At 34.9% G+C, this 17,659-nt stretch overlaps 1 protein-coding gene across 13 annotated transcripts in view; it reads left to right on the top strand.

Annotated features, from left to right (window-relative positions):
- Window positions 1-17,659, top strand: part of Ccdc171 (coiled-coil domain containing 171) — a 339,562-nt gene that overhangs the window by 104,110 nt on the left and 217,793 nt on the right. For 12 of the 13 annotated variants that reach the window (XR_781535.1, XR_781536.2, XR_781534.1 and 9 more), the window contains 2 exons: window positions 11,367-11,871; window positions 12,689-12,805. Coding sequence is in view for 10 of the 13 variants with exons in the window: in XM_010630948.3 (XP_010629250.1) it covers window positions 11,367-11,871; window positions 12,689-12,805 (622 nt within the window). In the remaining 3 variants the exon portion in view is untranslated. The remainder of the gene's footprint in view (window positions 1-11,366; window positions 11,872-12,688; window positions 12,806-17,659) is intronic. The other variant, XM_033757683.1, reaches the window with a different exon arrangement.

The following is a 17,659-nucleotide window of genomic DNA, read 5'->3' as shown; positions in this document are numbered from 1 at the left end:
GTTCACAACATTAGAGAGTTTTCATTGTTCTCCTTTTATAGAGCAGCCTTTGGTTTTTGTGGGAGCCTACCCCATTGATTATGCCCAAAGCAGGCTGTAAGCTGGGAAGGCTGACTGGCATCCAAATTTCATTCCCAAAGTTAAACCCTTCTTTACTAAAAAGACAAGGTTATTAACCACAACCAGTGTTTTGTGTATTTTGTTCCTGTTTCAAGAATGCTTTATCTCTTCCTTTGCAAACCTTGCCTGCATCAGCAACATATGCATAGAAACTCCAGATAGCCCTTTTAACTCAATCTAACCATGGTGTCACCAGTAAATATCAATGGCTCTGGGTGTTCAGGGCCTTTGCTTATTTAAGCCTGTGACTGCTTGCACACTGGTTATCCTGGCTCCCCGAAAATTCTATCTTTAAATTTTTTTTCTTGCCATACATCGTATCACCAAGCAGGAGTTCGGGACCCACTGCAGGAGTCTCTGATCGGTTATATTAGTCTGTTAAAATTTTAGGCATTGTAATGGTTTAAAAAAGGTCTTTGATTATGTTTTTCCTGTCCCCCTGCTTTTTTTGGTTATTGTTAGGTAAGTTCTCACTTTGTAGTCTAGATTATCTTGAATTTGCTGGGTAGCCCAGGTAGCCCAGTTTGGCCTTAAACTCATCATCTTTTTGCCTTAGTCTCCTGAGTGTTGGCATTACACATTGTTACCCATTCACACAGATGGTAGTTTTCCTAATTTGTGTCTATTAGTTTTTTTTTCCTGAGAAACTGAAGTTTTAGTATAGGGCACTATATTAACTGCTATTATAGGTAAGAAGACTTTCTCAAGACAACTTTTGTATAATTATTTAATGTTAATAAAAATACTTTATATGTTATATACTATGTATAAAGGACAGTTTCATTCTGTGGTGCTAGCAAAGAGGTATAATACATTGTTCTTTCCTCAACAAGTGTGAAATTTAGTTGGAGATGAACAATTAAATAATATGTCACAGGGTTATACATAATTATTTGGCAAAAGAATGTTATAAAATTGGAAGAGGAGGTGTTCAAAATTTGCAAAGGCTTCATAGAAGAGACTGGAGCTCTTTCTAGGATCTGAAAGGCCAGCACAAAGAGACATGAAGCAGATCAGAAATCAGAGGTTGTGCTGCAGACTTTTAGTAGTCTGAGGTCAAATCCTTTAACAGTCAATAAATCAAGCAACTTTTTCCTGGGTTAATACATTTATTTAATCTAATTTTAAATAAGACTGTGATTTTTTGTTTGTTTGTTTTTTGGTGGCTTGGCTTATCCAAAGGGAATTTTATAATTTTTGGTGTTTTAGAAACAAAAGTGTAAAAGCAGGACATACCATTTTTAGCACAGAAGTTTGACTTGCTAGACTTATGTAATATATTAAATTAAATAATCAGGTAATTTATGTGTATTAGGTGTGTGTGTGTGTGTGTGTGTGTGTGTGTGTGTGTGTGTGCATATGGATGTATACATGCCAGACTCTAGATCCTATGTTAATTCCATGTTTAAATTTTGAGGAACTGCTAAACTGTTCTTGAAAGTGGCCATACCATTTAATATTCCCATCAGCAGTATGTGAAGTTTCCATTCTCCACAAAAGAGACATTTACATTACAGGTGTGTTAGTTACTTTTCTCTCATTGCTGAGACAAAATATCTGACACCCAAAGTTAGAGGAGAAGGGGTTTATTTGGCTTACAATTCAAAGAGGTTTCAGTCCCTAATCAGCAGGCTTCAAGGCTGGGTGTCAGAGAGGCAACAGTTCATGGCAACAGAAGCAACGAGGGTCTTTAACATAGAGTCTTTCTGGTCCTTTTATCTTATTTAGAGGACCAGGTATTACGATAGAGCCAAACCAGTCACTCACATATAGTGATTTAGTAATCACACACCCTTAATCCCAGCGTCACACATTCTAGATTTAGCTACCTTTGAAAAAGGTTGGATGAGGCTTTGGGGCAGAAATCTAGAAACAAGCACAACAATGGGTGAATTTGCTTTTTATATTTTCAATATTTCCATTGCATACAAAGACAAGAAAAATAACTCGTAAAAATATATATTTTAAATGAAGTCTTTTTGTGTCTGTGTCATTACATGATTAGATTACAATTTATGGCAATATGAAGAATGAGAACCAAGCAAGAAAATGTAATCACACACACGTAAAACAAATAAACAAAATTTTACTCCCTAGCAAAGTGTCTAATTTCTGGCCCATAGTTTCAAAGTTCAGGGATTTCGGAAAGCCAGTAAAGCATCCCTAAAAGTTTGTGTTTCAGGAAGTAGGTACATGTTTCAATAGGAAAGAACTTGTCCTTTCTCTTTTCATTTTGGATGTACTTTGAACTTATCAGCAAGAAAAAGAACACTAGTGCAATTATATAGTTCTTTTGTTATGCTAAAGAAATCTGTGTAAAAGATGTATGTCCTAAATCTTCAAGTTTTAAACCAAATTTTAGAATAAGGATTGTTGAGGAATTTGAGAATATTATTTTTTGAAATTAAACACACTGAGGAAGGGTTATTTCAATAATAGGAATGCTGTTGTCCCATGTGAAAGCTCTGTTTCTTATGTTTGTTTAAAAATATTGGCCTTTAATGTCTTCGAATGAACACTGGATTTTTAAAAAACTTTGTAATATTTGCAGTGTAACCATCAAATAGGCTTTGTTCTTCAAGAATAATTCATAGTAAATATTGCAGTACTTGAGAATGTCCCCGTGGAAAGTTAGAATTAATATAAAACAGAATTTTGACACATTGAATCATTTGGAAACACCGTGTTAAGTACCAGAGGTAATTTTTTATTTATTAAATACATATGGGTATAGAGTATGATGACAGATTCTATAGTGTATCATTCTTACACTCTAGGAACCAGCAATCTCTGGTAGTTGGCAGGTGGGGGGTACATGTACATGTGGAATCATTAACAGTGTAGAATTAAATGCTCAAGTGGCCCTTCAGTTCAGAGAAAGTCAAGTTTCACTGTGAAATAGAATGCTAGTAAAATGTGTCATAGACTAGATAGGAGCTGAAATAAGCCCTGAGGTTTGCTGGAGATTGACTGGTGTTAGGGAGTTGGATGGGAAAGGACTGGGATGCTAGAGAATGTGTTAAATTGTGACAAGGAATGGTCAGGTTAATGTCTGCATGGTAAAGAGAAGACTTCTTTACCATGATCACTTCTCTCAAGTTGAGAACAACGGGAAAAGTTGAAGTCTTTACAGGGGAAAGTCTGTAGGATGATGTGACTTAAGGGGAAGTCCTTGATTCAGTAAAGACAGCAAGGTGAGGTAATAGGTTAGACCAATCCAGCTCAAGGACCATTGGCAAGTGTTTAACCTTTTCAGACCTCAATTTTGTTACCTGTAAAATTGTATACACCTTGGAGTTTGGAGTTTGAGATCTGTCATACTTTACAGTAACATAAATCTATCATAATAAGCCTATTTTACTTTTAGCTGTTTTTCAACAATCCTTTTGATTTTGACTACTGGTTTTGAATATTGTTTTGAAATATTTGAAATATTAGCAAATATATCCTTTCACTATTTTTTCCAAAAATTTTGTTGAATATGCACTTCTTCCTAAGACACCTTAGTTCACTTTTATTCCCACTGACCTAGCTATTGCTAGTCTGCCTCTTTTATCTTCTCAGGTTCTCTTCAGTTTTCTTTTCTTTTAGTAAAACAGGTGGTATATTGATTTTGGAGAGAATGTGGAATTAATCTTTGTGATTTTCACTTTCTCTACACATTCTTACCAAACCCCTGCAATTCTACTGCTACTCCTGGCAGTCTTTATTAATATTTCTGACTCATATTCATTTACTAAATATAGTAATGTTTCAGGCTTTTGTGTCATCTTATAGATTTCCAAATAAAGCTAAATTCATTAGCTTACCACTCAAAGCTCTTAATCATCTGTTCGGTACCTACTTCTCAAATTTTCATCATTCTTTATTTTTTTTTAGGTATAATGAATTATATGTACCTCCTTAAAACACATCATCCTGCTTCTGGCTCTTTCCTAATTTTTGTCATCCTGCTGTAGCTACAACTATTCTTACTATTCTGAAAGGTTGTGTCCCATAGGAGGTTTAATGTACATCTGCTTCCAAGAAGTCCACCTACCAACTACTTTTTGCTCCTTTAAAAAACCTCCTTCCTGATAGTACTTTGTTTACTAGTGGTATTTGTATAGAACTTGGGTAAAATTTCACTGATAGAATGCTGCTGTCACAGCTTGTCCGTCAGTGGAAATAAGATTGGGGATGTTATGATTTGGATATGAAATATCTCCAAAAAGTTGATGGCTTGAAGGCACAATATGACAGTGTTCAGAGGTGGGGCCTTTGGAAATGTGATTGGATCTTGAGGGCTCTCTCCTCAGCAGTGTATTAAGCCAGTGATGGACTCATAATCTGATGGCATTATTGGAAGGGGACAGGAACTTTGGGAAGTGGGGCATTGTTGGAAGACACGGGTCACTGGGGGTGTGCTTGAAGGATGTAGCTTGTGCTGGTGTGTGTGTCTTTCTTATTTGCAGTGAAAATATCTGAAATATAATTTTCTTCCTGCTGTAGGAAAAATATCCAAGAAGTTGAATCTTTTAGAGTGCCCACTTGTATACTTCCCTTTATCTTTTGTATTAAACCTCTGAATGCTTCCTCCTACTACCTACATTTCGGAAACTTTATCTCCTAGGATTTATTTTTTCAAAAGTATATGTCTCCAAGTTTGAAATCTTTAGTTACTGCCTTATCATTGCCCATGATAGCCTTTGACCTTCAAATCTTGCAGTGGTTAAGAATTTATATAATTTGTTTCAAGTGATCTCCTTAGAGATGTTCCCACCAATGTAAATTTTAGAAATGCCTTTCGTTACTTCTAGATGTTCACTGAATAACTCTTGAATCAGACACATTCAGCATACAACTCTTCCATAGATCCACAATTAAGTTTTATACATAATATGGTCTAAACCAGTGATGGTGAACTTTTTAGAGGCTGAGTACTCACACTGCAACCCAAAACCACTATTTATTGCAAAGTACCAACATGGCAATTAAATCTCTCTCTCTCTTTTTTTCTTTTTTTTTTTGGTACAGGGATTGAACTCAGGACCTTGTGCGTGCAAGGCAGGCAAGGTGCCACTGAGTTAAATCCCTGGCCTATGACAATTGAATCTTATTACTGAAGTTCTACTTTAGGAAAAAATGACTGCTATCTGATGTTTGGCTGCTGGGGTGATTTGGCTCATGTGCCGACAGAGAGGGCTCTGTGTGCCACAGGTGACCACTGCTCTAAACCAATAATACAAGAGAGAAATAGTTTCAGTAATGTTTCTAAAGGATTATCTCATAGTGAAAGCAACATTTTATTATGCAGAATATAATATTTCTCTGTCTTCAAATGACCACTTTATTTAATACTGAACTCCCTCAGTCTGCTTTTCAAAATAAAGAGGTCCATGGCTAAGTCATGATAGCTAACTTGTCAATTAATTTCCAACTGGTTCTGTTAAATTAGCATTGCTTGTAGATTAAGTTATTAAAGGGCAGTTATCATCTGACCCTTTTTTGTTGCTGTTATTTCTATTACACACCACATTCCCACTTATTCTTTGTCATTTCCCTCCAAAAGCCTGTCAACATTATTTTGTTAAGTTCCCATTGGTACTCCTGTGGCAATCTGGCATAGCCCTTTTATAATATTGTACCACAATAATAGATTTACTTGTATGTTTTTGTAGCACATGGAATTTAGTGAGTAATCAATAAGGTTTATTAAATGATAAATGAATAAAGGAAGTTGAGATCTATTATTTAAGATTTGCTCTTTACCTCAGCAATAACTATTTTTTTTTCTTGTACTGGGGATCAAACTCAGGACCTTATGCTTGGAAGGCAGGTGCAGTGCCACTGAGCTAAATCCCTGGCCTAACAACGTCTTTTTTTTTGGATATTGGGCATAGAACTTGGATCCTTGCTCTTGCAAGGCAGGTGGCAGCACTACTGAGCTAAATCCTTGGCCCTAGTAATGTCTGTTTTTAAAGCCAATCAAAATTTACTGTTTTTCCACTAGTAAATGTGAGTAGTACATAATGATCATATTCTTTGTGGAGAGTTGGTACATGTACACATTACATCTTTTTCTTTAACACTCCCATCTCTTGGTCCCTTTCTTATATGCAAAAGATTTATCACCCTGACTCCTGTTATCTTTTTTTCCCCCCAGTACCAGGGATCGAACTCAGGACCTTGCACTTAGGAGGCAGGCACAGTGCCACTGAACTAAACCCTTGGCCCTCCTATTATCTTTTATTTTGCTTTTTATTTATATTTTAGGCTTCTCATATAAGTGAAAACCATACAATATTTATGCTTATGTCTGCTTTATTTCACTTAAAATTATGGTCTCAAGGTGCATACATTTTCCTACAGTTGACTCAATTTTATCTTTCTGTATGGCAGAATAAGCACCCCATTATATATAAATATCACATTTTCTTTATGTGTTCTTCTCTTGATGGGCATAGAGGCCACATCCAAGATTTACCTATTATGAATTGTGCTGTTATAAACTTAGGTATGGATGTATCATTGTAATATCTTGAACTCTTTTGGAAAGACATCCAGGAAGGGAATACCTGGGTCAAATGGAATTTCTTGTTTTGGTTGAAGAATCTTCATAACTATTTGCATAGTTATTATCACTATTTGCATAGTAGTTACATTCCCACCAACAGCCAGAGAAAGCTTCCTTTTCCTCTGTAGCCTCATCAGCATTTGTTTATATGATTTCTTGATGATAGCCATTTTTTTCTGTAGTAAGATGAAATCTAAGTGTTGTTTTAATTTGCATTTCTCTAATGGCCAGAGATGTTGAACTTATTTTCCTGTATTTGTTGGCCATTTGTATTTCTTCTGAGAAGTGTCTGCTCATTTCAGTTACTCATTTTTTGATTGGGTATTTTATTTTTGGGAGTCTAATTTATTTAAGTTCTTTATATATTATAGATACTAGTCCTCTGTCCCAGGTATAGCTGACAGTTTTTCCCATTCTGCAGGCTCTTCACTCTGTTGGTCATTTCCTTTGTTGTGCAGAAGCTTTTTATTTTGATATAATCTTATTTGTTGATTATTGGTGTAGTTTCTTATGCCTTTGAGGTTCTGTTTAGAAAGACATTGCTGACGCCTATGTCTTTAAGAGTTCTACCTGTTCTATCATCCAGATTGTTTCTGTTTTAACATGTAGATTTTTGATCTATTTTGAGTTTAGTTTACTACATGGTGAGATGTATAGGTCTAGTCTCAATCTTCTGCATGTAGTCATCCAATTTTCCTAGCACAATTTGTTAAAGAGTCTGTTTTTCCTCCAGTGTAAGTTTTTGGCCCTTTAATCAAAGTTCAGGTCATTGAATATGCACAGAGCTGTTTCTGTACCCTCTACTCTGTTCTATTGATTTATGCGTCTTTTTTTTCTAGTATCATGCTGTTTAGTTTTGTAATATAACTTGAAATCTGGGATTGTGATGCTTTCTGCCTTGCTTTTGTTGTCTAGGAGTGCTTTTTCTTTTCTAGGTCTCTTCTGGTTTTAAATGAATTTTAGGGTTTTCTGTAGATCTGTGAGAAATACTATTTTATTGATATTGCATTAAATCTGTTATCAGTTTTGCAAGTACACCTGTTTTGATTATATTGGTTCTGCTCCTATCTAGGAGCAGGGGACATCTTTCCATTTTCTGATGTCCTCTTTGATTTCCTTTTCCAAAGTGATATCATTTTCACTTACTTCAATTAATCTCCATCTTCTTATTGACATATAGCAGCCATTGCATCTTTTGTTCATATAGTCTTGTTGTTTTTAAGGTCTTTGAAAGCACCCCAGTCTTCTAATTCTGATATTTTCCCTCACATTACTTGTTCTTCCCATACTTTCATTATAATTTTTGCTAGCCCAAGGCTGGGGATTTAGCTCAGTGGTTCTGGTGTCTGCAAGGACCTGAGTTCAATCCCTGGTAACCCCCCCCCATTTTTTTTTTGATAGCTTAAATTTCTGTTTGGGATTTTTTTTTGTTTTGTTTTGTTTTTTGTTTTTTGTTTTTGGTACAGGGATTGAACTTGGGTCCTTGCTCTTGCAAGGCAGGCCACCAAACTGCTGAGCTAAATCCCTGGCTGTTTGGAACCTTTTTATAGACTATAAATCTTTGCTAAACAGGCCATTCATATTTTGTATCATTTTGTTTAGCTCACCTGGCTTTTTATTAGTGTCTTTTTGTAAGCTGTCTGATCATTTTGTGTATTATATCCATTATCTGTTTAGTTTTATGTTCTTTGAGCCATCTGTGCCCTTTATTGTTGTGTTTCTTAATCTCTTTTGTTATCCTTTCCAATAATTTCGTTGTGTGGCTGTAGAGAATGGGAAAAGGGATGTTACCAGAACCCCTACAACGAGTTCTGGTCTCCTGCGAGCCACTACAACACAAAACAAATGAAAGAATAAAGAAATGAGACTTAGAGACTTAGAGAAAAAACTGAGCTTTGGGCCTGATCAGTGCTTCTCTGGGCACCAAAGACAAAAGCACCCTGAGCTTCCCACTATTTATTGGGTTTATAGGGAGCTAAGTTAACAAGGATCTTATAATCAGAGGAAGTATCAGATGACTCGCATGGTGGCAATAATCCTATGAGGCTAAGGATTTTATGCTAATGAGAATCTTAGGTCGATGAGAAGCTTAAATTGATTAGGATGATGATCAGCAAAATGGTCTTACAACAGTAGGTGGGATGAGTTAAACTCATAAGGAATTTGTCCCTTTACAGGTGAAACCTTTCTACTCAGTTCTCAAACCCAGGATGCCTTCAGTTGATGTAATCTTGTCTTGAACATCACAGCATCACAGGACTATTGAGGCCTCAGACAATTATAATTTAATTGTGAAACGATTTTTTTCCTCAAAATTATGTAGAGTGGCTCCTGACATGTGGCTTTTTCTTTTCTCCCTCTTGATGCCCCATGTATCAACTCTGGGCTTGATGGGAGTTTTGGAAGGCATTTTGCTGGCTTGTCTCCTTATGTTTCTGTTGTTTTTTAATTTGTTTTGTGTTATGCTTTATGGTCTCTTATAGTGGAAAGAGTTTGTTGCTAGTACAGAGGTTTCTTTAGTCCATTTTTAGTTTGTTTTAGTCAGTTTGCCTTCCTGTAGTCCTTTGCCTCTGTTCCATGATCCAACCATCTCTGCTAATTTGGGATGGCAGGATACAGTGTAATTGGCCTAGGAGCCAGATCTCTGGGAATGGACCAAAGTATTGTTAAAGTCTCCAAAGTAATCTGGGTGTTGACATACCAAGAAAATCTTAATGGAAAAAGCTGTGCATCTGTGGCAAGGTCAAGTAAATCAGCAGCAGTAATATCATCCAAGACAAGCTGAATTGTTTTTTGAGACAGAGTCTCACTTTGTAGTTCATACTGCCCTTGAACTTACTATGTAGCACAGGCAGGCCTCAAACTTGCAGTGTTCCTCCTGTGGCAGACTCCAGAGTGCTAAGATTACAGACATGATCACCACCATGCCCAGACACAAACTGGTTATTGACATAAGAACTAATATTTCACTGCCTTTAACTTTAGAAATCTATAATTATAGTATAATCATTAAGAAAAACCAAATATTGACATATAGAAAATATCTAAGTGTGACAACTATATTTCCACTCATCATAAAAAAGAATTAAACAGCAGTGACATAATGTTAACTACATAAAGTTTAATAAAACTTAATGGGTTATACTGTTAAAGCTTTAAGGGTTTGGGAATGAGAGAATGCAAAAAGAAAAATTTGAAAAGTTAAACAGTGGGAGATGAGAGAAAAGTGACAAAAGACCCTATTGAGTAGGATATTAATAGAATTAGATAAAGGTAGTAACAGGAAAAAAAAAAGAAAACAAAAAAGGGAAGAAGAAGGAAATAATGTGGAGAATAAAAACTAGAAAAAAATAAAAGGAAAAAGAAAAAAGGAGTAAGAAAAAATAAAGAAAAAGGAAAACTAGTCCAAAACCAGAAATTAAACAAAACAAAACAAACTTGAATGCTTTCTTTCTAGAATCTGCAGTTTTGAAATCCTGCAAGTCATGGCTTTATCTGCCTAGCCTTAAGACCTTTGACTTTGTGAGGTGCCTCCTATTCCAGAAAGCCCTCTGTTTACTCCAGGCTGTGGCAATGTCTATGCTGAGATATGTCCTTGCTTCTGTTGGTAGATAGCAAAGATAATCAGACCTCAGATCTGTGCTGAATGTAGGCAACAAGCTAAGGGTTCAAGTACTTAATGCAGGCAGACACTTCCAGAACCAGCTTAATCTGAGCTCCCTTCAAACTGGCCCTGACTTCTCATTATGGTTGCTAGGCCTATGTCCTTTTCTCTCTGTGCTTAACCTTCTCAGGGGACTCTTTCTAGCCCACTCCCTGTCATGGCTGTCTCCCATGCTCTCACCCACTCATTTTTGAAGGGTAACAAGGTGAGCCCTGAAGTAAAGTTGTTTTTTAGTTATTCTGAGTTCCAGAGTTAAATAATTAACCCTTTGCTGAATGACCCCTGATTAAGCACTCTATGGCAATATGGCAGGCACTCATGCTTGAATCCCTCTCTGGCTCTTGTCTTCATATAGAAGGAGTCCTCCAGGAGCAAAACCCTGTACTTTTTTTTTGCAGATCATAATGGCTGGGGGCTTCCATCACTGTTTTCCCTGGATCTCCCAGCCCTGGGCACTTTCCATACTTCTGGGGAGCCAGGTTCTCCTCCCTGTGACCTGAGGGGGTGGGGGTAAGGAAGAAACTGAAGTAAGACGGCATGCTGGGAGCTAGCCTTCTCATCAGTAAATGAGAGACAGTCAGGTGCTTTTTCTTTTATCATAGATTTTAACCCTTTGTTTATTTTGGCAAAAATAATGCCTTTTTGTGACTAGAGAAGGCTCTAGTAGTAGTATAATTTTATTTAAAAGTTACTGAGGAAATGCAAAAGGAGAAATTACATACAGAAAACACATTTTCTTTTTAAAAAATTTGTAATTATGTGCAGGTGATCAAGAAATCCACAAAGTACCCTTAAATTTATGGGTATATAAAGCTTCTGTTTTAAGTGGATTTAAAAATCAGTGTGCTCATTCAGAGCTAAGTGGTTTGGTTTACTGTTGCTGTGTGTATCTTATGTAGTTTTTGGATATTTTACAAATGTATCTCTGGAAAGGAAAGTAGTAGTATCAGCAAAGTTTTTTTTGATCTAAAGATAAATTAATAAAACTCTCGTTTCATAAATACATTATCTGACATCTTTTTTTAGAAATTTCAAGAAATTGCAGAAAAAAATATGGACAAATTGAACTGTATTGAGAAGTCGCATGAACAGTTGATTCTTGAAAATTCACACTTCAAAAATGTGTTGTCAAAGACACAAAGGGAGCAGACATCCTTGTTGGCAGCCTGTGCATTGATGGCTGGTGCATTGTATCCCCTCTATAGCAGATCATGTGCCTTATCTACACAGAGAGATTTTCTCCAGGAGCAGCTCAAGACTTTTGAATTGTTCAAATTGGAAATTAGAACTTTAGCTCAAGCATTGTCAGCAGTAGAGGAAAAGAAGCAAGAGGAAGCCAAGATGAAGAAAAAAACATTCAAGGGATTGATACGTGTATTCCGGAAAGGTGTTATTGTAATTTTGGCAGCAAACAGACTCAAGATTTTGGGCCAGTCATGTGCCTCTCTTTTTACTTGGATGGAAAGTTTCAAAGAAGGCATAGGCATGTTAGTGTGTACAGGAGAGCCCAAAGACAAGCTTAAATTTCCAAGTAAGATAATTTGAGTTTTAAAAAATATAATTAGCCCATATGAAACCTTTAAAAGATCATATCACATCAAATCCTATAACTTAGTTCTGTATCTATGTAGACACATAGTCTTTGTACGGATAAATGTATATTTTTAGATAAATCAGGCTCTTGATAATCTGTCAATTGATTAAATAAAGAGTAAATATGTATAGTTTTGCCATTGTTTGACTTAATTATATTTGACTTTTTTTTGTAATAAAGTTTATACAGTAATCTTTAAATTAAGATAAGCCAAAATAGCCCTCTTAAAAGTATCATTTTTAACTCTTTATAAATCGTAAGATAGTGAGAGTTAAAAAAATCTGTTGAAGATTTGTATAAAAATACCACAAATGTAGATTTTCCAGTTAACAATTTTTTTTTTACATTCTTGTGTATTCTGAGGAAATAGTAGATTCAATTGTTAACTTTTTAAAAAACAGACTGTTAAGTAATAATAAAACTAAAGAAAATTTCTTTGTCTTGGGAACCTTTAATAGTTTCTTATAAACTGAATCAGTCTAATCTTATCTATTATTTCTTATAGATTTTCTTTTCTTTTCTTTTTTTTTTTTTGGTACTGGGGATCGAACCTGGGCCCTTGCACTTGTGAGGCAGGCGGCAGAACCACTGAGCCAAATCCCTGGCCCTCTTACAGATTTTTTTCTATGCCAGTGAGTGTTCTATGCAGAAAGTTTGATTTGTTAATTAAATAGCTGAACACTGTAATGAATTTTATATATGGATTTTAATAACTTTTTGTAGTATTGCATAATGGGTATTTCCTATTTTACAGAACATCAAAAGGAGCAGTTACGCTGTTTGCAAGCACTCAGCTGGCTTACCAGTTCTGATCTTCTTGCTGCAGTAATCAGTTCAATGGCTGAGTTACAAGAAGTCATTAATAAAACAGGTATGATCTCCCCTTTTATGTCCTTGCAAAATATACTTAAAAGTAAATGTTAAGAAATTCTTTTTTTTTTTTTGGTACTGGGGATTGAACTCCGGGCTTTCCGTTTGAGAGGCAGGCAGTGGCACCGAGTTAACTCCTTGGTCCCCAGAAATTCTTTATGGCACAAATGATAATAAACCATCTAGGAAGAAAATGTATTTGTTCTTATCTTTTTTTATTCAGTCACAGACTTTTTAAAATAATGTATTTAATAATGTAAATTAATTTCAATTTTGATGGCTAATTTGGTCTTTAATAAGGGTGGGAATTAAGTGATTTTTTTTTTTTTGGAAAGATGTATGAACCTTATTTTTTCTCTTTGTGATCTATTTTCCTATGGAAAGCCTGCCATTAATTCTTTTATTAAATAATATAAGCAGTGTTCTTTCACTTGTTTTGGTCTTCCTTCATTTATACTTCTGGTTGCAAATTTCAGAAACTAAAGTAATAAATGAGCCAGTAGAAACTTTTTCTAGCTCATTTGGCATTATGCTTTTATTTTTTCTAGATTATTTTAGATAAAGGTAATTTGAATAGTCTTTCTATCAGGTGTGGAACCACCTATAATAAGCAGTTTCCAGAGGTCTAAAATACAAGTTTATTTTTTTGTGATTCAGATTGTACTTTGTATTTGTGTAAAAGGTTCAGTGAAAACTGGTTTTCTTGGCACTGGAAGAAATGTTGATATACAATTCTGTGTAATTCTGATTAAACTATGTCATTGGACTAATTATGGTCATTTCAGATACATTAACAGTAAAAATAATACAATTTTTTTTGTTAAGACTTTCCTGCTTAATGAAATGTAATCATGAATGAAATAGTAATGTCAGGTGTAATTTAATTCTTTACGCATTTCTGTGTAATTCTGAATCATTCATTATGATTTCAGTTTTCTAGGCCAGGGCTTTTCTAGTAGGAAACTTTTGACTTGAAGATTATCTTTAGATGTAGCCATTGATGTTGGTGGGTCATGTACGTTTTTAATGTATTAGCATGACCTTAACATACTGGGTTTGGAGTCTGAAATGGAAATCTCAATTATTTTAAGAATTTTGATGTTACAGGTTCACAGCAAAACTCACATTTTTGAAAGAACATAAGTGTTTGAATTTAGTTTAATAAGCTGATAATTTGTATTATCCATATTTTTATATATTTGGAGGCTTAAAAGTAGATTGCTTAAGCTATAATCTTATTCATATTAATTTATTTAATGTAATTTGTTATTGTGAGAAATATATATTTATATTTACCCCTCTACATTAGGTGGTAAAAGAAAAATAAATGAATTCACTTGGCCTTTCAGAAAATAAATATACAGTGATTAGAGAGTAAGAATGACAACTGTTGCACAACTTCAGGCAGAGTGCAGTCAAGGCTGGGATGTGGAGGTACAGACTTTAAATGGCATAAGAATTTATAGAAGGTGCAGCTCAATGTGCATTGTGAGTTAGAAGCTAGTGATTTAGCTGGGCCTAGAATGATAGCAAGTGAAAGAGGAAAGATGGCATTCAGATAAATGAAATTAGTTTAAGTACAGGTACAGAGGTGGGAGAATGCGTAGAATTGGAAGAGTAGACATTAAACAGATCACAAAGGAAATCCATGCCTCTCAGGTCTGGTTTTAGATAATGATTAATAAAGGATATATTTTTTATTATATCCCATTGGAAGAAAACTGTATGGTTTAAATCACATTATAGAGGTTTTATAAAATAAGCAGTAGTCTTCCCACCCTCAGCACTCACATTCCAGAAGATCGCCCCTTGGAAGATCTTTAAAGTTAAAATCTTCATACAAGTAGAAGATATATGCAGGTATTGGCTTTGAGTGCCTACCTACCTTCAGGAATAGAGCTACCTTTGATGTTAGATCCAGCTCTATGAATAATAGCTTGAGGAAATAACAAGTTCAGAAAAACTTACTTTAATGGAAGGTTTTAAGTGTTTATTGCTAAGAAACAGAAATTAGGGTAGAGTAAGTGATCAGAGAGAATATTTATTGTGTCAGATTCTGAGATGTATAGGAAAGGTTATGGTCTGGACAGGAAAGTAACTGAATATTACTGGATTAGTTCCATAATGATCAATGTGGACCTCTTGCAGAGATAATTTGTCCATTTAGGCTTACAGAATAATTTTTTCAAACATGATAAAAGATTTATATATTATGCCTTTTGGGTAATGTATTCTCATTACTAGTGTATTCTAGTAGTAGAAATTTCACGTATTTTAGCAGAAATACTGGGAACATATTTTCAGAGACTTAAAGGTAAGTGAGCAGTTATCAACAGATAATGAGGATAATAAATGCAAGTAAAGCCCATAATAGGTTATGTAGTTACGTTGCATTTATACTTTAGGTTTATGACTAACCTGAGTAGGTAAGCATTATTAATAGTCAGAAAGAGCATTAGCTTTGAACAAAGATTTCATTTTTGTATCCATCTCTGGTAGTTACCAGTTTTGTAAAACTGTCAAGTTATTTAACTTTACTAGGTTTCAGATTCATAAATCTGAAATTTTTAAGGAAAGATAATATCTTCTTCCTGTGACTATTTTTAGAATTTAATGAAATAACACTTGTTGAGCATCTTATACATTACCAGGCATGCAGCAGGTACTAAAAATACGGTTATTCCCATACCACCATCCTCACCATGAAAATATTATATGACATTAATGAATGCACACATCTTTATATATTTTAGGCTATACTAATTATTATTTTTTCCATTCTAAAATTGCTAAAGGGATAACATTTTAGGGATAAGGAAGAATTCTACCTGACTTTGAATATTGATTCTGATACTAGTTGTATGACATTGGACAAATTAAAGTTTTGGTGCCTTGTTTTTCTTTCTGTAAAATAGTTTAGAAGACTAAGTTGATTTATAATGTGCCTTTGGTAGGCTCTGTTCAATAGTTTTCTTACTTTGCTTAGTTAAAATATTGGCCATTAATTCAATAACTGAATAATAAATTTCATTAAAATGTAGAGTAGATCAAGTGAAAATACACTGGTTTATCTTAAAATTTCAAGGCCTTTTATATATTATAAAGATGGTTTTGGTATAACTTACTGAAGATCAAGGAGAAATTTCTCCCTCTGCATATAGTGGTATTGTTTGGTAGGTGGTGTCACAGCTTTACCTTTTTAAAAATAATGGAAATCCTCCCTTTAAGTAGCTTAATCAAATAAAGTTCCCCTCCTAAATAATAGGAATCCTAGAGGTATGTAGAAATTCATTCTGTCTTTATGCTTTGCTACCCTTAGCATTCTTGAATTTGCACCTTTTAGTTATAAGCTACTGCTTGTAGGCATCAGGATTGTGTAGGCAGGAAGGAAAGAAAAGGTAAAATGTGAATTCATTTATACATTGTTGGTGGGAATGGCAATGATACAGCTGCTTTGGAATAGAATTTGGCAGTTTCTCAAAATGTTAGACATAGTTACCCTGTGAGCTATGTTACCATGTAGAAAGTCTGGTTCTATTGAAATTTTCTTGGTGCCAAGGGTGAAGGTTAGCAGTTGTTGGTCTAAGCATGAGGAAGCTGGACAATAGTTTTGCATTATTTGTTTTTTTGGAGACAGGGTCTCACTGTGGAGTCTAGGCTGTCCCTGAACTTGCACTATAATCCACGGTGGCCTCAAACTTGTTATCATCCTGCTTTAGCCTCCTAAATTCTGAGTTTCACTTAGTTCCATTCCTAGGTATATATTTCAGTTAAGTGAAGATAAAAACCCGTACAAAAACTTGAACACAAATGTTCATAGAACTAATATGCATAACAGTAGAAAGAAGTGAAAACAACCCAAAATATCCTCCAACCAATGCATGGATAGGTAGTAAACTGATGAGATTTTATTAAAAATCTATTTAATCATTTATTAAAATGAAATGAAGTATTATCATGTGCTACTACATGAATGAACCTTGAAAACATGAGGGTATGTGAAAAGAAGCTAGTCACAATAAGGTCACATATTGTATGCTTCATTTTATTGGAAACATCCAGTTTAGGGAATTTACTGACTAAGTAAATTAATGGTTGTCAAAAGGATGAGGGGAAGGACTGAGGGAGTGTGGGAAGTGACTGTTAAAGGATATGGAGGTGTTTTTGGGTGACGGAAATGTTATAAAATTGATAACTGCACAGTTCTGTCAGTATGCTGAGAACCATTGATTTGTATACTTTAGATGGGCCAGTTGTATGGTGTCTTATGTCTCAGCTTTTGAAAATGTGAAGCCATGTGGCTGCTGAATATATCCCTTTACATCAGAAAGGCAAAAACATCCCCCAGACCCCACCTTGCAGGCTTTTGTTACTGTTTTCTTGACCTGAAGAGAGCACATATCCCTAGCTAACTGGAAACTGGCAAAAGAAAAGGAAAAGTTTGTGGATGGGTTGGATCAGCTGATTAGCAATAGGATACATTTTTTAAAAAAGTAAATATCACCTACTACCACCTTAACTACTACCTTCTCCCCGTTGTAAAAGTTAGAAACTTGAAAAAATTTATGAAAGATAACCTAACAAAATCAAACTCATTTTCCCCCTATCATTTAAATCACTCAAGAATAGTCAACTCTTAGGCTCTCCTCCCCATCTTTCTTACTTTTCCTCCTTCCCTCTTTCCTTATCTTGCTGAAAATTTAAACAACTTTAAATGTCAGGACAACATATTGATGGCATCATTGTGATTTTTTTTTTTTTTTTGCTTTTAGCATCAGGAAAACTATGGTGCATGTATACTAATACAAAATAGTAGTTTTTAATTAGTCATTTTGTCTTTTTTTGTTGTTGTTTT

The sequence above is a fragment of the Fukomys damarensis genome, unplaced genomic scaffold, assembly GCF_012274545.1.
Source record: "Fukomys damarensis isolate Sample0158 unplaced genomic scaffold, DMR_v1.0_HiC HiC_scaffold_31, whole genome shotgun sequence".
Classification (NCBI taxonomy): Eukaryota; Metazoa; Chordata; class Mammalia; order Rodentia; family Bathyergidae; genus Fukomys; species Fukomys damarensis.
The sequence above is the reverse complement of the archived record's forward strand: the minus strand, read 5'-3'. Positions and strand labels throughout refer to the sequence as shown.